Genomic DNA, 22,497 nt, shown 5'->3' on the forward strand with positions numbered 1-22,497 from the left:
TTTTTTTTTTGCAAGAGAGACAGAAACAGAAAGGGAGAGAAATGAGAAGCATCAGCTCATAATTGCGGCAGTCTTAATTGAGCACTGATTGCTTCTTTTATGTGCCTTGATCAGGGGGCTCCAGCTGAGCCAGTGACCCCTTACTCAAGCCAGTGACCCCTTACTCAATCCAGTGACCCCTTGCTCAAGCCTGGGACCCCTTACTCAAGCCAGTGACCCCTTGCTCAAGCCAGGGACCCGTGCTCAAGCTGGAGACTTCAGGGTTTTGAACCTCGGTCCTCAGCATCCCAGGTCAACACTTTATCCCTTGGTACCCTGCGAAAGCTTCCTCTTGCTAACAGCCATCCAGGCGTTCCCAAACTACGGCCCGCGGGCCGTATGTGGCCCCTTGAGGCCATTTATCTGGCCCCCTGCTGCACTTCCGGAAGGGGCACCTCTTTCACTGGTGGTCAGTGAGAGGAGCACTGTATGTGGCGGCCCTCCAACGGTCTGAGGGACAGTGAACTGGCCCCCTGTGTAAAAAGTTTGGGGACCCCTGGAACTTAGGCAATATTCAGGCAGGTTCAAAGTAAAAATTCTGATTCTTCATAATGCAAATGCTTACTTCTGAACTCTAAAGGTGTACCCATGCTTACTTCTGAACTCCAAAGGTGTACTCAGTGTTTTAATGGGTGGGTGGGTGGGTGGGGAAGAATTATATATATATATATAATTCTTATAATAATTATATATATATATTTTTAAAATTTATTGATCTGAGAGACAGAAACATTGATCTGTTCTTGTATGTTTCCCGACCATAGAAAATTCTTATCTTGCAAGGTGGTCTCTATACCTTTGGGGAGGGAAAGTAGTGGTGGGAAGGGCAAAGAAGCCAGTTGCTATATGCTCCTAACGTTATGACAGGCAAAAGTTGGGGCAGCTCCACTTTCTGGTGGACCCGGAAAGTCTACTTGGTGTCTTACTGGTAATGTATGTGAAAACTGGAGGCCTCAACACAGGTCTCAAGAGGACACCTTATATAGGGTACTCCATTAACAGTTCGAAGACTTCTCAAAGATTCAGTTCCATCAAGCACTTGTGAACTAGCCAGTTTTGTTACTAATTACACATAAAAATAGGGTCTCTGTATTCCACTATATTAATTTAAAAAATGAGCAATGAGAGAAAAGCCCAGAATGAAATATTTTTTAAAAAGTATTTGCCATGATGGCATGGATTACTACAAAATGGGATTCCTCACATTTTAATATCCTTAAAAGTCAGTTGGTTTTGTGTACTGGTGCACCTTATACTGGACGGCATCTTTAATTTGATGAAATGCAGTATATTCTAATGTTGACAGAACACAAGATGATCTCATTTTCAGATGACAGCTAAAATCATTCCCATTTTACCCTACAGTTTTGTAAATTTAAATGAAATACCTTTAAAATAATTGCTTTTTTTTGCCTGACCAGGCGGTGGCGCAGTGGATAGAGCGACAGACTAGGATGCAGAGGACCCAGGTTCGAGACCCCGAGGTCGCCAGCTTGAGCGCGGGCTCATCTGGTTTGAGCAAAAAGCTCACCAGCTTGGACCGAAGGTCACTGGCTTGAGCAGTTGAAGGCCCATGGTCAAGGAACATATGAGAAAGCAATCAATGAACAACTAAGGTGCTGCAACGAAAAACTGATGGTTGATGCTTCTCATCTCTCTGTTCCTATCTATCCCTCTCTCTGTCTCTGTAAAAAAAATAAAATAAAAATTGCTTTTTGCCTGACTTGTGGCACAGTGGATCAAGTGTCGACCTGGAGTGCTGAGGTTCCTGGTTCAAAACCCAAGCTTGCCTGTTCAAGGCACAGATGGGAAGCAACTACTGTGAGTTGGTGCTGCCCACTCCTCCCCCTTCTTTAAAAAAAAAAATCAATAAAATCTTTTTTAAAAGTAACTGATTAAAAAAACGATTTTACTTATTTTAGAGAAAGGAGGGAGGAGCAGGAAGCGTCAACTAGTAGTTGCTTCTCATATGTGTTGACAGGGCAGGTTATGAACTGGCAACTTCTGCGTCCCAGGTTGATGCCCCATTCACTGCGCCACCACAGGTCGGGCAAAGAACTTAACTTTTATATGGGTATGAAATGTTTCTTAGTGTGGTTTAAGAACATTCCCCTTGATACCACATCCCTCAAGAAAATGTATTCAAACCTTTTATGTAATCTCAACTTTGAGGTATATAAAAACTGTCTGTTTTTTTCTTAGTGAGACAGGGAGAAAGATGAGAAGCATCAACTTGTAATTGCAGCACCTTAGTTGTTCATTGATTGCTTCTCATACACGCCTTGACCCAGAGGTTACAGCAAAGCGAGTGATCCCTTGCTCAAGTCAGCAACCTTTGGGCTCAAGCCAGCAACCAAGGGATCATTCCAATAATCCCACACCAAGAAGCAGCCCTGCGCTCAAGACGGATGAGCCCGTGCTCAAGCAGATATCAGGGCTTCAAACCTGGGACCTTAGCTTCCCAGGTTGACATTCTATCTACTGCGCCACCACTCGTCAGGTGGTCCATTTTTTACCTACTTATGATTACAATGAAGTAGTTAAAAATACTAGTGACTATGTAAATTTTCCTTGTTTTCCAAACTGAACACTAGTTTGTTAATTACTCTTCTGGCTCTATTTTATAAATATATATAAAATCTGGCATTTTTTTCTTTAGCAGTAGGGAAGCACCAACAGGTTTCTTTGGAACATAACTTATCAGATACTAAAAAGCAGAGCAGATGGAATTTTCTAGAGAATGTACACTTCCTAAACTCACATCAACACATGTGCCTTGATTTATTGCTCATTATTTAAATAAACTTTGAAACACCAAACTGTTTGCTGAATCTTGATTTTTAGAATAGTCAGCAATTACATCACAACTCAATTTTTGAACTTAGTATAAGTATGCTTTGAATATAGAGGGCAGAATTACTCGTAAAATAATTCCCTTAAGTTGTTCAAATCTATTACACCTCTAATTTACCTTCCATTTAGAATTTTTATTTTAAGAAATAAAAGGGAAAACCGGAATTTAATTTATAAAGTTTTATTTTTGTATATGTGCTAAATCTTAGGAACTGTGGACAATCTTCAGTCAGTCTTGGCTTGTAAAAGGCTGAGAAGTGTGTGATCTGGGTGGTGAAATTTCCTTTGGGAATCTGGATTTCAAAGTAAAAATTTCACTCATTTCCAAGTTTAAAACACGGTGTACCTTTCCCCCTTTTCTCTTACACCTACAAATTTGGAGGAAAAGTGCTACATTTTGCAAACAAATGAATTGTCAGAAATACAATCGGCAGCAAGTTAATACATTTAGCACTTCTGTAGTAAATTATCACACTCAAAACCTTATTTTCAAACACTAAACACTCACATGGGTGCAGGACCAATTTCTGTTGAGCCCTACTATGAAACCACTACTGAATGTTTTTGGTTAACACAAAAATTTGGGAGGAGTGTTTTTCTTGTTCGGCAGTATGTTGTACCTTCAAACTAGAGACCAAAATTGGGCACTTATAAGGAAAGGCAATTTTCTTATCCAGTTATAATTCTAAATAAGGCAGGATATATCCACCAAATTAACCACAAAATTCAGCAAAGAGTTCACAGGAAAACGTTAAGAATGAAAAAATACAAAAAATAAAAATAAAAAAAAATAAAAATAAATGAAAACTATTTTGTAGTCATTTGAATATTCGGACTGCTGCTTTTGTTTACAAATGTAACTCAAATAAAAAAAAGTATCCTCATCTTTTTAACAAGGATCCTCATCATTATAAGGATTAAATACTTGTTATCATTCACTAATAAAAGTTAACCATGAAAAAATAGAAAACCTCTTAATAATCCTAAATTTGTATACATAAGAGCTAAAAGACACAAGGTTGGGAGATTATCAGAGAAAAATCAATGAAAGACAAAACCCCCAAATATGATGTTCTTATTTTTGCCTCTACAATGCTGAACATGAAAATTTGGTTGGTGGAGGGCTTAGAAACAGCAGCAATATGGTTTTTACCAAGTTGTGCACGAAAATACTTAGATCCAACAGGGCAATGCCCTTGTTCATACAGATTAACAATGAAAATATCTTCAGTCTTTAAGATTCTACTGTCTTCTATAAAGTAATCATGCCATTTAGAATTCTGGGGATACTTCTTTGAAAGGAAGACTTGCGATTCCGCAACAAAGATTTGAAGTAGGAAATATATATATGGCTCAAGAAATCAGTTGAGGGCTAAATCATCTTTAGGCACTTTGAAGACTTGAGTTTAAAATGTGCCATTTATGTTCAGAAAAAGACCTCAAAGTCACCACTATGCTGCTCTTACAATAACAACATGCATCTTAAAACTTCCGGTCATACATTAACGTTTAAGAGTTAAATATAGAAAATGATTTGCACTAACAAAAATAACTGTTCACTTTCCCTTGATCCTGGTCACAACACAGACCATTCTTCTTCAGATGGAGAGAAAAATGATTCACAAGCCCTCACCTGGCACAAGGGGACTTGTAAATTGAAAGCAAACAAGGTGGGATCTACCTCCAAGGAGAAAAATTCACAGCCTTTTTTTAAAAAGGTCATTAAAATTTCTAAAATAAGTAACATTTGTTTAGGAGTGGGAAATGCAAAAATCACCTTTCAGATGGTGAGACAAGTGTGTTTAATGATAGCAACTTGTCCAAATAAGGTTAGCCTATCTTGTTTAATGTTAAGGAAGCTTGGAATTGAGAACCTTTTAAATTAAAATTACTAATTAGAATTATAAACCATATCTAACTTTCATTCAAACTTAAATGCAGATGTAATATACTTTGGGTAAAAAAAACCCAAAAAACAGGATCTATCTGGTGTCAAAATTTTCTAGTATTACAGAAACCTAGAAGCATAGATTGACTAGAGTAGTGAATAAGATAACCAAAGTTTTGTCTGAAATACCTGCCCCCTTTAATCACAAAATAAAGCAATTCTCAATTGTTTCTGCTTTGTTCAGTTTCAACTATAGCCTTTTTTGACAAAACATTTTCCTGTTAACTGAACTTTAAAAAATATAACCAAGCTTGTGCTCATTAAATATACATGTATATAAAAAACATACAAAAAGTACAAGATTGATTGTTAGGAAACTTTTACAGTGTCAACATCTTGTTTATTCTGAATCTTTAGTAAAGGGCCAAAGGTCAAATATTTCTGTGCACAAAAATTCAATGTGACTGAACTCCTGAGTTCAGTGTTATGCGTAGGCATGCTATGCACAGAATTAATTTTAATATGCAGTCCTTCAGAAAGGAAGGGGAAAAAAAAGGACAAAAAAAGTAACCAAAAAAACAAAAACACACCACAGGACAAAAAGTTCTTCTTAAATCAAATTCTATTTGTGAATTCAGCAAAATAATTTCTATAAAATAAAACAGCAAAATATTTAAATAGAATAGGATGGACTGTATCTGTTTGCAGGGGTATTTGGTTTTTAGACAGGTTCCAAAAAATTACACACATTCAAGTTACCAATTCTCTTTTAAATACAGTATTAACTGATGAGTTTCTTATCTTTAATAAGATGTTTATTAGGAAATGATGATACCTCAATTATAGTAACTAACCAGTAGTTTCCTTTTTAATTAGACCCTGCTTCAAACATGAAACTTTTCTTGAATAATGGAAAAGGAGCTAGGACAATTCTTACTTTCAAGTAAAACTGTGACTGAGCAGAAACTCAGCCAGACATCTTGGTGCAGTGAGTGGTACGCCAAGTACTGTGGGATTCTGAGGACTTCCATTTCACTGGGATTCAGCAGAAGGAAAGTTTTAGAAGATTTACCTAATAAGCTCTACCAAAGAAACAAAACAAGCACACCAAATACACTCTTCTATTAGGCTCCAAGCATCCTGGCATAGCAAATTTTTGCATATTTGTTTAAAATTTTTTAAATTTCCCGTTACAGATACCTAAGTTTCTTTATCCCACCAAGACTGAACTGTCAAACATTAGATGTAAGCAACATGTGTAAACTAACTGAAAACCGCCTGTTTGTCACATTTCTCCCTTTGTTTTCTATTTTATATTCTAGGTGTAAGAAGGAAAAGCTTGAGCAATACAGCTGTCACACTGGGACAACTGTTGTCATTATGGTAATTATTTCCTCATTGGCTACACTAACCTGGTGTGAAGCCATGCTAAATGTTACAGCATAACTATAGCTTCAAAATGATTAACCTAGTATCAGAATAAAAAGGCAATGAAAAAGATCTAGAAACAATGTTATATCACCATTTTCCCACATCAACCAAATAATTTAAAAGTTACCAGCCTTACACTGATCATAATAAAACCGACTCCAGTGGCAAAGAATTAACATGAAACTATTGGTGTGGTTGACATGGATAGACTCTGTTTTGTTGCTGTTGGTTTATTTTTTGTTTTTGTAAGGGAGTTGATCCAACTGCCGTGAGGCAGGCAACACTGGCTGCAGAGTGCAATGGGTATAACAAGAAAATTAACTTTGTCGTTTCCGTAGATCTGTGAGTCTCATCAAGAAAAAAGTTTCTTGCTTAAGAATTAACAGTCAAACATTAATATACTATATACACCTTTGCCATTTACACATTAGCATCAGGCCATTTATTACAAAACACTATACACTTTCCACTGCAGGCGGGTTATATATGGACAGCAAATTTCTGCAGATAAGACAGTGAATAAACTCTCCACTCCATGTTGATTAGGAATAGTTTTTTTTTTTGTTTTTTTTTTGTTTTTTTTTTAGGTTTTAAATATTAGCCAGACACAGAAAAAGGTTGGACTGTAAGGCCTGGGTGCACAGTCTTGATGGAACCAGTTAATTTATGTGCATTTCACTAATCCTTCGTCTGAGGTGGGGATACTTCTTCACTGCCTTCATAATTTTCTTGTGCTCGTTGGCCAGTTCTCTGAGGGTTGTTCATGTGATGTGCTGCTGGGCCTGTATACGGCTGTCCATGCACATGGTTATTCTTGGAGAGAAGAAGAGATAGGCATGTTAAAATTTTTTCTCTATTAATAATATCTTAAACTTTATAATCATGGGCTGAAGTTTGTGGAAATGTAAACACTTCCTTTATTACTGGGACTTAACAAAGCATAAAAATGCTTGGCCTAATGGTTTTAAAAAAATCTGAAATAGTAAAGCTAGCCTAAATGCAAACTCCAAAGCCCCAAATAAGAGCAATGCACGTCTGTATAAATCTGTAGACAGTGATTTTTAGTGCCAAAAATCATTTAGATCCGAGTCTGGCAAACAAGAAATCTACAGCCCATTATTGCTTGTGGGCAAAATATTCACAAAAAATTACTTGTGAGCCAGAACACATCTATTCTGACTCTTCCAAGCACCTCGAAGCTTCCATATGCTAAATCTAATGGACTAATCACATGAGATCTCTGTGAGCAATAACTCTGAACACTGAATGATGTTAATGAAAGCAAAACAATGTGGAAGAAGCTAATGTACTAAACAAGGCATAATTAATAACTGAGCTTTCTCAGGACTGAGGTAAGGAACTTTTCTCCGTATGGATTTAACCCTACAAGCCCTCCTTCTGTACATTACCACCACCAAACCAAGAAGATTTTTGGATTTACTTCCTGTAATTTGTATTATGAAAATAAATGTCAAATAGGCATTTTTAACTATTCACCATGCTTCTATTTCTACCCTGAAATATAAGAATGGTTCCTAGACTAGCAGCAGCATCACCTGGGAACTTGTTCAAACAATGTATTTTCAGGTCCCACCCAGACCAACTGAATCAGAAACTCTGGGTGAGACCCAGCACTCTGGGCTATAACAAGCCCCCCAGGGGATTTTGATGCTTGTTTCAGTTTGACTTCCACTGCCTCAGAGGATCTAAATTAGTCACATTTGGGTTTTAGAAGGAGAAGCCCTTCACCTTAATTTTATTGATTTTATGGAACTTGGTCAAATCCTTGATTTTTTCTGAATGATTTTTCTGTCATTGAAGTCCTGTTTAGGCTAAGTAACCAAGAAATTCTTACTTTATTGCTGTATCTTAATGTCTTAAGAATCCATTTGCAGACTAAGACTAACAAAAAATGTCATAATCCTTTGTACTAAACACTGCCTATCATTTTATGTTGACATGGATTATCATCAGTTTTACCAATTTTCACTATGACTAAAAGGGGGGGGCACCTATTTGACCAGAAAAACACCTGAGAGCTAAGTTCAAACATACTACATCATGACTCTACTTCAACCATTCCTCATTTGATTACACCCCCAAAACTAGTCTAGATAATCCTTGAAGTACTTTACATTCACAAGAAAAAAATTTAGCCATCCTTTAAATATAGCATAAAATTTGGCTCTAGGGTAAAAAACACAAAATGGCTCCTATTTACCTGTTGATACTGAGATCCAGGTGAATGGGGGTACAATGGGGCATCTTCAGGCGGAGGCGACTCATGCTCATCTGGGGCATCTTGGTCATCTGGCTCCTAATTTTAAATATTTGAAGAAAAAAATTATGCAGGCAATTTCTGTTTAATTTTTTATTTTTTTTTCTATTTGAAATAAATTACTTTATTGCTGTATCGTTTAAAAATCGATAAAACTGACACACTAGTAACTTTTTTTTTACTGCAGATATATAAGTTAAAGCAACTAAAACTCCCCCCACCCCAAAAAACTCTCCCCAAAACCCAAACAACAACCCCCCCAATTTGGGTTTGTAGAAACACTACATTTCAGGCAATTTTACAGAAACTTCTCTAGAAGAATGCTCTCTCAAATACTTAAGACTACATGTAGTAATCATTCAAAACAAACACAACCTCAACATTTGGTAATCATTAAAAGCAAATACAACCTCAATATTATTTTTTTACATTATCATTAATATATAAACACTGGCCTATAAAATAAAGAATTACTTTGCTTTCTTCCATTTCTATCTGCTGCACACTGGTGGCTTTTTTTACCTCCTCTGGACAGAGTTCACAAGCTTTTGCAAGTGTCATCCTAGCACTATGTGATCTCTCCAAGAAATAACCATTTGACGTTTCATTGCTTTGCACTGGAGGAGACCAATTGTTGTATGTATATTGAGGGTTGCCAGTGTATGGTCGTCTTTCAAGTTCGTCTCCAAGCCATTCCACTGCCCAGGTCCACTTTCTTTTAAGATCTCCGTTGCCCTTCAAAAGAAAATAAAATTACATATGCAAAAGGTTTCAGAATATTTTTCAAAGTTAACTTAAAATCACAACTCCAATTTCTCAAAATTCTATTCTTTTAAAATAGATTCCTTAATTTTGATTCAGATTTCTATAGAATTATAAGAAAAAAAACCCTCACCTGCAAAATCTGGTAAGCAACAGGACAATTACTAAAGAGAGCCACCATACATTTTATACACTGGTATGCTCTTTTTTGATAATGATTCTTAGAGCGCTGGATTGTGTCAAACAGCCCATCTCGGTCATCTGGAATTCCTTTAAGTGCATTATGAATTCTGAAAGAGACCCAGATATAAAATAAAAACTTCAAAAATGAAATAACAGCTAACACTTATTGAGGGCCTACTACGTGCGACCTACTATGCACGACTCATGTAAAGTAAAACTAGATAGCAGGTAGTTATCAAATCCTTGAACAGATGAGAAAATGGATACAGAGAGGTTCAACAGCTTGCCCAAGGTCATATGGCCACCTAATAGTCTGTGCTCTTACCAACTTATTACCAATCTAAAATGATATTGCTATGTATGTCATTCAAATACATGATCAGAAGTGACACTAAGAGTAATATAGTGGTACCTTGAGATATGAACAGACCAACATACAAATTTTTTAAGATACAAGCTGCGACTCAGTCTTTATTTTTGTTCGAGATCTGAGCGAAATTCCGAGATATGAGTCATGATTCGGGAAGCTGCCGCTAGTTAAAGCGTTGGCGCACGGGTCCAGTATTGGCAGTTTGATATATGAGTTGACTGACTTACAAACTCGATTACAGAATGAATTAAATTTGTATCTCAAGGTACCACTGTAATGCAAACTAAAACTTAAGTTTATCACTGCTGTACTTAAAAATTTGCTTGAGGTCAGTTCCTTTTATAAAACTGCATTTCTGAAGGTAAGTTAGATCCAGTGACTATGAAACAGTGATATAATTTGGAAGTATAGAATCAACTTGTATTTTAATGAGAATACATGGCAGGTAAAGCAATTTTCACCAGCAATACTACAATTTGGCCGATTCATAGACAATGGATGATGTCAACTCCTGCAGAATTACAGCAAAATAACATAGTCAATGATTTTTTGTTCTCTCCCCTAAATAAGCAACTTAAAAAAAAGACTGGGGCAAAAATGTTAGTCAAAGAATAGTGAGTGATTACTGGAAGGTAAGGGGAGCAAGGAATGAAAAGTTATTACTTAATGGTTATAGTTTCAGTTTGGGATAATAAAATAGTTCCAAAGATGGATAGTGATGACAGTAACACAACACCGAATGTAATCAGTGCCACCAAACTACACAATTTAAAAATGACAAATTTTGTTATATTTTATAATAAAAAAAAAAGACTTAAAACAATAAAAAAAAGAGCCTGCTTGTAATTCTACTCCAAGGTACATATATTCAAGAGAATTAAACACAGGTGTTTAAAAAGCAAAAATCTTGAACACAAATGTTCACAGCAGCATTATTCACCACAGCCCAAAGGTGGAAAACACCCTAATGTTCATCAATGGACAATTCATAAACAAAATGTGGTGTGCCCATACAGTGGAATATTATTTCAGCCACAAAAAGGAATGAAACATTGATTTGTGCCCCAACATGGGTGAACCTAAAAACATTATGCTAAGAAAATAAGCCAGTCACAGAAGAACAATTGTATGATTCCACTTATATGAAGTATCCAGGCAAATCCTGGATATTCTGCCTATGGATAGGTAAATCCATAGAAACAGAAAGCAGATAAGTGGTTCACAGGGGATAGGAGGAATAGGGAGTGACTACTAATTGGGTATAGGGTTTCCTTTTGGGGTGATGAAAGTATTGTGGAATTAGTGTTAATGGTTGCACAACATGGTGAATGTACTAAAAGCCATTAAATTGTATAATTTAAAATGGTTAAAATGGTGAATTTTTTCTCAATATAGAAACATTACCAGTACAGTCTATAATTTAAAAATATCTCATGTACACCATATATCACCATATACTTTAATGTTCCAAATCAAAATGCAAGAATTTTTTTTGGTATTACACACATTCATAAATCTATTTTGTTTGGAAATCATGACTTCAGCCATTTTGCAAAATTTAATCGTTTCAGAACAAATAACCACGTACAGGGTTCTTGCTGTTTAATCTGAAACACTACAGTGTATTTTTTATTGTTTTTCTTTTTTTATCTTGTTAACCTTCAGTTTTATTGAGTGATAATAGTGTTAAGCCATTATTTCTGCCATGCCATGTTTTCTTCCCATTAGTATTAACTGCTTTCAAATGCCATTTTTATCAAGTTTATCTTTGCCGGCCTTGTTTCCCAATGCCTAGTAGTGCCAGGCACATGGCACATGCTTCATAAATATTTGAACACTACTTACTAAATGAACTTAAAAAGCTCACTCTGAGAAAATTATTTTCAAGGTTAGACCAGTGATCCCCAATAACCACATTTTACTAATCTCATATAAAGTTAATTTCCTAGGTTTAGTCCAGCACATGTGCTTTTTACCACAATCACTTGATGTAATGAAACAAGAGAGCCAAGATGTGACAAATTGGCTTAAAGCCATAAATGCTTACAATAATTTTAAAAGAATATAGTAAAAATTGGATTTCATTAAAACCAACTCAAGAAGTTTCGAATCCTTTGATCATATTGACAAAGGTACTAGATAGTGCTCAAAATAAACAACAATAGTTTTGGAACCACTAAATTTTATGTATCATAAAAATTGATTCTAGTTTAATGTCATTTTTATAACATTAATTAAACTATTTGAAATCTATGACAATAATTTTGGAGATAATTTGAAAAAATGAATTAATGAATTCTGCCATTTGCAATCCCCATTAAGACTTAAGATTATAACTTCTTTTTAAGCATTTTGTTGTTATAGAACCTGTTTTCAAGATTGTCTTAATTATGCTGACATATGGGAGGCAGTCTGTTATACAGACTTTGAATTGAACTGTTTCCAAAAAGAAACTTATACTATTGCCCATGTGGGTAGGGAATTTATAAAATCTGGCAGAGCTGTCAAGTAATTGCACAGTTCACCATTACTGTGTAACTCTTGGTATTAGAGATGATATATTTAGCCTTTATTGGTAAAAAACCAAATAGAAGAATTCTGGAGGAAGTTTGAGAAGCAATCTGAAATAACAGCTCTTTAAAAAACAAACAAACAAACAAAAAACCTCTAATCCTTTCATATACTAAAAAACTAATTAGAGTTGATGTTCATTATTCATGTATTCCATATTGGCAACTTTGCCTACTCGCTGAACTTTATTTCTAACAGAAAAAGGAACAAATGACACTTGCACTTTAGAGGTCATAAGCAGAGTGGCAAAAAATCTGAGTCACCAAAAACATATTCCCAGCTGAAGTGGAATAAAGGGGCACTGCCTTGTTTTAGCTCACAGTGTAAACAAGCATACTTTTTGCTGTCTATTTAAGTGATATTTTTCCCATATCTTTGTTGATTTCACTGTTTAAAATGGCCCCAAAATGTGTATTGTTGAATGTTGAAGTGCAATCTAGTGTTCCTAAGCCCAAGAAGGTTTTTGTTTTTTGTTTTTTTTTCCCCCAGAGACAGAGTCAGAGAGATGGACAGATAGGAACGGAGAGAGAAGCATCGATTATCAGTTTTTCCTTGCAACACCTTAGTTGTTCATTGATTGCTTTCTCATATGTGCCTTGACCGTGGGCCTTCAGCAGACTGAGTAACCCCTTGCTCAAGCCAGCAACCTTGGGTCCAAGTTGGTGAGCTTTGCTCAAACCAGATGAGCCCGCACTCAAGCTGGCGACCTCAGGATCTCGAACCTGGGTCCTCCGCATCCCAGTCTGACGCTCTATCCACTGCGCCACCGCCTGGTCAGGCCCAAGAAGGTTTTGCAGAGAAGATACATGTGCTAGATAAAGTTTGTTCAGACATGAATTATTGTGAGTTAAATGTTAACAAGTCAGCAATATATATTAAATAAAGATGTCTTTAAAGAGACATATTTTAAAAAGGTTACATATTGACTGGTTGACAAAAATATAACTAAGGGCTAACAGAAACCTAACCCTGTATGTCCCCTAGGAGCAATGCTTTCATAATTGCTCATTTCAGAGGTTGGGGTGACTTTTATAGAACGTAAACTACCATGAGTAATGGGAACTGACTGTACTTACCTATTATTTTTTATATAACCAAATGTTATATCATGTTTCTAATAATCTAATATTAAAATAAGCCTAGGACATTATTATTATTATTATTTTGAAGTGGGTGAGAGAGAGAGAAATGAGAAAAATCAACTTGTAGTTGCAGCACTTTTTGATTGTTCACTGACTGCTTCTCACATGTGCCTTGACTGGGTGGCTCTAGCGGAGTCAGTGACCTTGGCCTTCAAGCCAGCAACCTGTGCACTCAAGTCTATGATCCTTCTCTCAAACTGGTGACCTCTCGGCTAAGCCAGATAAACCCATGCTCAAGACCTAGGGGTTTCGAACCTGGGTCCTCAGTGCTCCAAGTCCATTCTCTATCCACTGCGCCACCATCTTGTCAGGCTAGCCTGGAGTCCTGGTCGGCAAACTACAGCTCGCGAGCCACAAGTGGCTCTTTGGCCCCTTGAGTGTGGCTCTTCCACAAAATACCACATGCAGGTGCAACCTCGATAAGGAATGTACCCACCTATATAGTTTAAGTTTAATGCCAACCACTTGAGAGCATTATTAATGAAATTAAAATATAAATAAAATAAAATTGTAGAACTTTTAATTCATTCTTGTTTTAAGTTTTTGTTTAAGATAATCTCCGAGGTTTAAAAAATACGTGCTGACTAGCAAAGCAAGTTCAGTTAGTCTAAAAGCTGGGCAAGTAACAGAAAAGCATCTGTCTTTACCTGTGAGTCTGCCAGGAGTCCTCAATCAGTAAGATTTGCAAAAGCAGATCCAAATAGGGACGGAGCTCATAAGTGTAGGAATATGCAACCTAAAAAAAGGTAAGGCATAGTGAATAACATATTTAAAGGAGTAACAAATCAAATTATGGAGATATATGAATGTTTATTTTGCTTTAACCACCTGCCAGAGAAGTTCACTGAGGACAGTAGATGAGAATTGAGGATTCTCCCAGCAGCAAAAACGAAGCAATTTGACAGTTTCCTCTGAGTTACTGCAATCCTCAATGATTTTCTTTACATAACTTGTTCTCACAAATAAAATGTCTGCCACGTTCTGCTGAATTGGCATTATAGGTTGTGATAAATTAGGATCACCAAAAGGATTGGGAAGAGGAGGATTACCTAGATAGAATACAGATGTGTCATCAGTGAAAAACTAATAGGCTTCTTTCAGAATAATACATAGCTCCCAGCATACAAAACAACTTACGGATTTTTTATCTTAGAAAAACAGTACAGGCCCTGGCCAGCTGGATCAATGAACAACAGAGTGTCATCCCAGCATGCAGACATCCCAAATTCAGTTCCTGGTCAGGGCACACACAAGAAGCAAGCATCTGCTTCTCTCTCCCTTGCCCTCTCGCAGCCAGTGGCTTGATTGGTCTGAGCATCGGCCTCGCCTGAGATGGGGATTGCCGAGTGTATCCCGGTTGGGGTGCATGCAAAGTCTTATCTCCCCTCCTCTCACTTAAACAAACAAACAAAAAACCCCCAGTATAAACCTTAAGAATCTTGTTTTGTGTTTAAACATCTTCAGAATTACTTTCAATCAGGTACAGTAGCATTTTAAAACCACTGTAAAGAATGGAGTATTCGCCCTACCATTGATTGAAGACTGCATTCTTGACGAGACATTGCAACAGCGGATCAGCTGTGACACTACTGAGTATAATTTCCCTAATTCAGCATACTGATATTTGATTGGAGGACCTGGGCCTTCATCTAAAGACACAAGCATAAAGGTGGCAGGAACACTCAATTTTAGAAGCTGTGTCTTCTCTGCCACACCTATAATGAAGAAGAGGAAAAAAAGGGAGAAGAATTATATATGAGTATATATATAATGAATTAAGACAGTATGGATTTCATAATACTATAGTTACCTAAAATATTTAACCAGAATAGAAAATCTACTGAATACTATTGGATTTAAGTATTAAAATGGTTTAACAGTAGCCATGACTTTCCAAATGCACTTGACATAAAGATGAACACTTCTTCTACAGCCTAGCTTTGACAGCAAACCTCACTGTTAGGTAAGATGATAAAAACAAACTGTAATCACTTCCTCCATCTTGGATTCCCCTCTCATTTTCTTTCTACTTCTCTGTGGTCTAATTATAAGTCCTACTTCATTTGTCCCTTAAAAAATTAAATAGGCCCTGGCCAGCGAGCTCAGTGGTTGAGTATTGGCCCAGCATGTGGAAGTTCCGGGTTCGATTCCCTGTCAGAGCACACAGGAGAAACAACCATCTGCTTCTCCACCCTTCCCCTCTTCCTTCTCTCTCTCTCTTCCCCTCCCACAGCCAAGGCTCCACTGGAGCAAAGTTGGCACGGGAACTGAGGATGGCTCCATAGCCTCCGCCTCAGGTGCTAGAATGGCTCCGGTTGCAACGGAGCAATGCCCCAGAGGGGCAGAACATTGTGCCCTAGCGGGCATGCCAGGTGGATCCTGGTCGGGCGCATGCGGGAGTCTGTCTGACTGTCTCTCCCCATTTCCAGCTTCAGAAAAATACAAAAAGAGTACATAGGTTTCAGGCAAACATCTCTATAGCATTTGAACTGTTGATTATATTGTATACCCATCACTGTAGATTATTTTAATAATCTCTGGCCTTAGTCTCCTGTAATTCATTCCATACTATAGAGCCAGAGTGATCTTTCTAGAAAGTTTGTCTATTCAAAATTCTGCAATTGGTTCATCAACGCCCTAAGGATAAAGTCCAGAATCCCTCACACAAGACCTGCCATCCCCACCTTACATCATGTTTAATTGAACTGAGTAATTTTGATTTTCTCCAAGCCATGCTGAGTTTATGCCAAGTCTCTGCATCAGCTGTTCACTCTGGATGGAAAATTCAACCAACCAGTTCTTACATTAACTTCTCCATTTAAATCCCCCAAACTCTCAAACCTGGTCAGGTACCCCTTCTATGATATACTTCCATATCACTCTATATTTTCCTTATTCTAGTCATTAGCATACTTTTTTTGGCAATTATCATTTTATTTGCTTCTATGACCTATTAGGCAACAGACTCTTATTTATGCCATGTTCCAAGTATAACAAATACAGGTCTACAATCCCTTCTCTGAAATCCTGAGGTTTGAAAGCTTTTATAAATACAAGTGTCGCCTGATCAGGCAGTGGCACAGTGGATAGAGTGTTGGACTGGGACGTGGAGGACCCAGGTTTGAAACCCCGAGGTTGCCAGCTTGAGCCCAGGGTCACTGGCTTGAGCAAGGGGTCACTCAGTCTGCAGTAGCCCCCCCGGTCAAGGGACATATGAGAAAGCAATCAATCAACAACTAAGGTGTCGCAACAAAGAATTGATGCTTCTCATCTCTCTCCCTTCCTGTCTGTCCCTCTCTCTGTCTCTAAATATATTCATACATACATACATAGTGTCAAAATATGTTTGGTGGGGAAAAAATCTGGCCTGAACTGACAAGAGGCTATTTACAGTGTTCATTTATTCCCTCTCAGTGTGAATATTCATGTTTAACTGTAGAAATATTAATGTGTGTGATAAAGATGCTGTCTTGACCCCTGCTATAGGGATGTTACATAATGCAGGTCATATGCACTGCCTTGCCTTTCTTAAATCCAAACAATCAGAACCCCAAAGCATATCTGATCTTAGGATTTCATATTAAACTTTACAGATTTGTGTTTTTTAACAGGGAAATTTAAATTAGGTTTTATTATAGAGCAATGATGTAAAAAGTTAAACAAAATAGTTTTTTTGTGAATGCCTAAATTTGGTTGTTAAATTTGGTATTTCTAAGTCTGAAATACAAATTCCAAGTATGCCTGTCTTTTCTTCCTTCTCAACTGCAAACAACCAAACATTTCCAATATGAAAAGTAAGAGAAAATACAACAAACTACAGAAACAGGAAATACAATGTTAAAAGGAGCACAGATCATTTGGTGATTAGTTAAGTTCACACACAAAAAAACCTAGAATAATAACAGGGATGTTTGGGTATAGAACATAATTTTTGATATAAGGGCCTAAAAATATATTTTTTAAATTTTGTGTTAACAACTGATTGATATATTATTTTAAAATGTTCAATCAATTTACCCCCACCAGCCAATTAACAAAGATCAAAATGACAATAGAAGGATTTTTGATGATATTCCTAACTACCTACCTACCTACCTACCTACCTATTTATTTATTTATTTATTACAGAGAGAGCGATAGACAGGGACAGACAGACAGGAATGGAGAGAGATGTGAAGCATCAATCATTAGTTTTTCATTGCGCGTTGCAACACCTTAGTTGTTCATTGATTGCTTTCTCATATGTGCCTTGACCACGGGCCTTCAGCAGACCGAGTAACCCCTTGTTGGACCCAGCGACCTTGGGTTCAAGCTGGCGACCTGGGGTCTTGAACCTGGGTCCTCTGCATCCCAGTCCAACGCTCTATCCACTGCTCCACTGCCTGGTCAGGCCCCATTTATTTCATTCAATAAACATTTACCAAGTGCTACTGTGCAAAGCTCAGATCTTTGCAATCTAGTCGGGGGAAAACACAAAAAATCTGAACATTATCAAAAACAGAATAAGTATAAGACACTAAGTATAGCATACTTTCAAGAGAAGTAGTACAGAATAAATGAAAGAATATTATCAGGTGATGTTAGGAAGGTTATTTTTAGGAGAGGGTTGTTATACAGAGGTAATAACATATAAACAGGGTAGTTCAAGAGAATATTTATATTATCCTTAATTTTAAGTTAGTTTAACAAAAACTTATGTACAAACAAGTCCTTTACCCAAACTTGGTGAGTATGTAACAACCATCTGGGGACCTTCTGAAATGTGGAGTTTGTGTGCTAGCTTTGAGAATTCTAATTCAGCTGGTTGAGATAAGGTCTAGGAATCAGAATTTTCAAAAACCAAACAGATGTGGCACCACCACTTTAGGAGATAAAAATATGATTAAGACACAAAGATTCTGACCTGTGTCTACTACAGAGTTAAGACACATACATAACTATAAAAGTTGAAAAGTGCAGTGAAGAAAAAAATGTTACAGATAAAACCCACAATAGGTTTTATGGAATATTGTTTCTATTTTAGATTAGTTTATATCTTATCACTTGACTCAAATGACTTCACCATTTAATACATTTAAATAGAATTATGAAAACTTAAATACTTACCTAAATTGGCATACATTACAAACAAGTTGAAATATTGCTGTAAGTGACGCCCATGCTCTGAAACTTCCCTTCTCAAGAGATTTAGTACTGCTCTTAGTAAGTGATCGCTCAGGCTTAAGTTGTCATAAGCCTGTAAAGGATAAAACATTAGCTGTTTCTAGAAACAAGGTCAGGTATGATATAATTCTATTTACATAAAAGAACATGCACATATATGTTAAATACAGGCAGAAGTTCCTGGAAGGACTGATGACAAAAGTGATTAAAAGGGTTTGCTAGTTAGAAAAGAGAATATGAAGACCCAAGGTAGATTTCATAATAAAGCCTTCACACTATTCTAATTATAAAGAAAGGTATTAAAAAAATCTTTAAAAAAAATCTATGCAACAGTGAGTGTACAATTAAGCCAGTTCATGTAAATGAATCAACAAAGAAAATTCCAGTTTTTAAAGAGCCAATAATCACTATTTGTGCTGTGAGGTAGTACTTTTAATGGAACCCACAGACATCAGATTGCATGTTGTGCGTGCATGCGTACATGTTTATTAGGTAAACATAAAACAGATACCCATATATTTGTGACTTCAACTTCCGGGAAACAATTTATTTATAAACACTTAATCATTAGAAAAAAATTGGGCAATTACCTGACTAGAAGGTCCAGGAGATGCAAAAGGCGAAGGACACGGCCCATCTTGCAAGGAAAAATGTGCAATAAAAACTATAAGTTTTGCAAATGCACCCCTCACTTCTGCACTAGGGCACTCCAACAGGTATTCAGAAAAGCGATTTGAAACATTAAAAAGGACATTATGAGCAAACCAAAAACGTACATTCTTGCTGTGACGAAGAAGAATGCACAATGCATCATACCTATGACAAAACAAAACAAATCTATGAACATCAATTCAGTAACGTTTCCTATCGTACAGGGTGGGTCTCTATAACCTAAATAAAAACCAAAAACATTTTACTACTGGAAGTTACTTCTAGTACTAATATTAAACTGAAAACCAAATACGATGACACAGTCTATTCTCAGAGTGACAAAACAGACAAACTCTTGTATACTTCTCTATAAATCTACTACAAAACTCTCCCTAGGTTCAATGACAAAACAATGCACCCCCCAAACATCTTATCACTGGATATAAGAAGAAAAAGTTAAATCAAGATATTATAACATCCACAATTAGAAACATAGGAAATTTGTTAAAATTTTTTACCCCTTTACAATGGCAGTATTTAGTCTAGAGGGAAGCTAAAATGTAGTTGTTGCTTGATAAAATACTATAAACTTTTAAACTACCATCCTGCAATCTTTTGAACAGGGATGTCAAAGATTAAAAAAAAAATCGACAGTGAAACGGGCTTTTGAAAAATAAAAGGCCATATTTAATCTACTGTAAATAATTATTTTAATATGATTTCTCTCCCTTTTGCTACCAAGAGATTTTAATTCTGCATTCCAAACCTGAAACAAGATTACCATGGTTTGGAAAAAATAAAAATAAAGCAGTATATGAAAGAAAAAATAAAGCAGAATATGAAAGAATCAAACTAAATGCTAGTATAATAGGAATGAAAATCCAAAGCAATGTACCAATCACTGGCAGAGCCACGGACTACTTTCTTGGTGTGAAATCCTGTAGTAAAGAGGAACCTAGCTGCAAGCTGGATGCTAATCATAGTGATTTCTTCTGCTTCAGGCAACAGGTGATCTTGTCCTATAAATAAAATGCAGACATAAAAATCAAACAATTTTCTATGTCCATACCCCATTTTCAAACATGTTCATATTTCCACCATGAAGTCCTAACGTTTAGGCTACCCATGAAGTAATTCTTAGTAGCTCTCTAAAGCAGTAGTTTTCAACTGCCGGTCCGTAGACTGGTGCTGGTCCACAAAACAGTAAGCCACCCTGATACTGTATGAAAATAATAGTCTGTATTCATTGGGTCCGTAATCTTCACACATCAGGGTGGTTAACTCTTTTGTAGACTGGCATGAAATTTCTGGTGCACCGGTACTAGACTGTGGACTGGCAATTGAAACACACTGTCCTAAAGCACATTTCCAACTAATGTTCGAGTCAAAAACAAATTATTTTAATAAACAAAAGCTCTTGTTTTCAAATAGCAAGATAATAAACACCACTCAAAGGCAAGTCTTCTGAAATAAGACTTTTAAAACTACCAAATGTAAAGCACCAAACATCTAATGCTTGCTAGGAAATTCTGCAAATAAAGAGTTATACCTTAAAATTAAGAAGCTAAATTTGATACTTACCTGGAGGAGGATTTAAGTAAATGCTATTACATGTAAGCAGTTTTTTCATAAACTGAAAATATTCCAAACTGTACTGCATTCTGTTATGCATGAACTGCACATTCTGTTTCCGTACACTTCTCTCAATGGCTGATGGCATAACAATCTGATGGGGTCTTGTGGCGACAGCAAGCTCTGATATATATCTTGCCAACTCATCACATTGGTCTATTGTGTCCAATCGCTCATAAAAAAGTATGTAAGCATTCCACCACCTTTTCTGGCGTCTGTATGACATACGCTTCATCATATGATCAAAAACTTCTCCCATGTACTCTCCACCAAAACACTGGTTTTTCATTTCTTCATCATCATCCATTTTACACTCTGTTACATCTCCATCATCAAATTTATACCAGCGATTTCTCTCACCATCTACACCATTCCTTTGAATGATATAAGAATAATAATGTCCCCCACTTGCTTGACCACTGTGTACAAGCACACCAACAAGTCTGTATTTCGTGCTCCCTGCTGTCTCACTTTCAGACTGCTCATTCTGTTGTATCAACTGACTCTCTGGGTTTACATTATCTCCTTCCAGCTTTGCAACACCTGCAACTGTGTAAGGTTCCATGTCCAGCTCTCGAGGAAATTCAAAATAATCATTGAACTTGATGGCACATTCTCTTTCCCAGTCATAGTCGAATCGTTTTAGTTGAATAGCAAGAACAGGAGGTAATTTTTTAATTAGCAAGCGCTTTACAGTATCAACCTAAAATAAACAGAGCAAGTTACTAGATGCTCTCTTATAATCAATCCACTCAAAAAACTTCAAAACTGTATTAAGTTCTCTTTTTAAATTGAATTTATCGGAGTAACATTAGCAATTTTTCTTAAGACTAATCTGAAATTTTATGTATAAACAAATACATGATAAAGAACAGAATCAAGGTAATTCTACCACAGGTACTAGTTTTAAAAATATGAACTAAAACTAATATGGAAACAGCTGATGCCGTTTATTATAAATTGCAAAAACTACTAAAATAGACATTACTTGCTGTCTGGTTTCTATATTGTTGTTAATTAACCATTATTACTGTATTTGTCTGATACCATTACTCTAATGAAGGTGTAGTTTTCTATGAGTTAACTGAAGAAACATAATAGCAACTAATATTTATTGGTTATTAGGTACCAAGTAATATACTAGGTGCTGCCCAAATGGCAACACATTCAATCCTCACAACCCTCTCAACAGCTTAAGGATGAAGGCTAGGACTCGCAGAGATTAAATGCCTCAAATTTCAGAGCTATGGGTGGCAGGCAGTTCGGCTTTATAACTCTCCCTCAAGCATTAGACTTTAATGCCTCTCTAAGTGGTATATATGGTAAAAAAAAAACAAACAGGAAAAAAAAAAAACCAAACCCAAAAAAGAACAAACAAAAAACACATAGGTGAGCTCGATGTGAGAGCATTCGGGAGCCCAAAAAGACACACATTATTTACTGCACGTGTGCATGTGTGAAGTGTCTCTCCAAAAAAAAAAAAAAAAAAAAAAAAAAGCTATGTGCCCACAGATAAAAACTAATCAGGTAGATG

The 22,497-nt window shown here is 36.5% G+C and overlaps 1 protein-coding gene across 6 annotated transcripts in view; it reads right to left on the reverse strand.

Annotated features, from left to right (window-relative positions):
• Positions 1–5,384: 5,384 nt before the first annotated feature.
• Positions 5,385–22,497, reverse strand: part of USP9X (ubiquitin specific peptidase 9 X-linked) — a 110,513-nt gene continuing 93,400 nt past the window's right edge. For 4 of the 6 annotated variants that reach the window (XM_066356963.1, XM_066356965.1, XM_066356962.1 and 1 more), the window contains 11 exons: positions 20,913–21,666; positions 20,227–20,350; positions 19,271–19,496; positions 18,624–18,753; positions 15,047–15,232; positions 14,346–14,566; positions 14,165–14,253; positions 9,385–9,541; positions 8,964–9,224; positions 8,433–8,528; positions 5,385–7,024 (listed from right to left, as the gene is read on the reverse strand). In XM_066356963.1, coding sequence (XP_066213060.1) covers positions 6,890–7,024; positions 8,433–8,528; positions 8,964–9,224; positions 9,385–9,541; positions 14,165–14,253; positions 14,346–14,566; positions 15,047–15,232; positions 18,624–18,753; positions 19,271–19,496; positions 20,227–20,350; positions 20,913–21,666 — 2,379 coding nt within the window. In that variant the 3' untranslated portion in view covers positions 5,385–6,889. The remainder of the gene's footprint in view (positions 7,025–8,432; positions 8,529–8,963; positions 9,225–9,384; positions 9,542–14,164; positions 14,254–14,345; positions 14,567–15,046; positions 15,233–18,623; positions 18,754–19,270; positions 19,497–20,226; positions 20,351–20,912; positions 21,667–22,497) is intronic. The other 2 variants (XM_066356967.1, XM_066356966.1) reach the window with 1 other exon arrangement.

The sequence above is a fragment of the Saccopteryx leptura genome, chromosome X (genome assembly GCF_036850995.1).
Source record: "Saccopteryx leptura isolate mSacLep1 chromosome X, mSacLep1_pri_phased_curated, whole genome shotgun sequence".
In the NCBI taxonomy this organism is placed as follows: domain Eukaryota; kingdom Metazoa; phylum Chordata; class Mammalia; order Chiroptera; family Emballonuridae; genus Saccopteryx; species Saccopteryx leptura.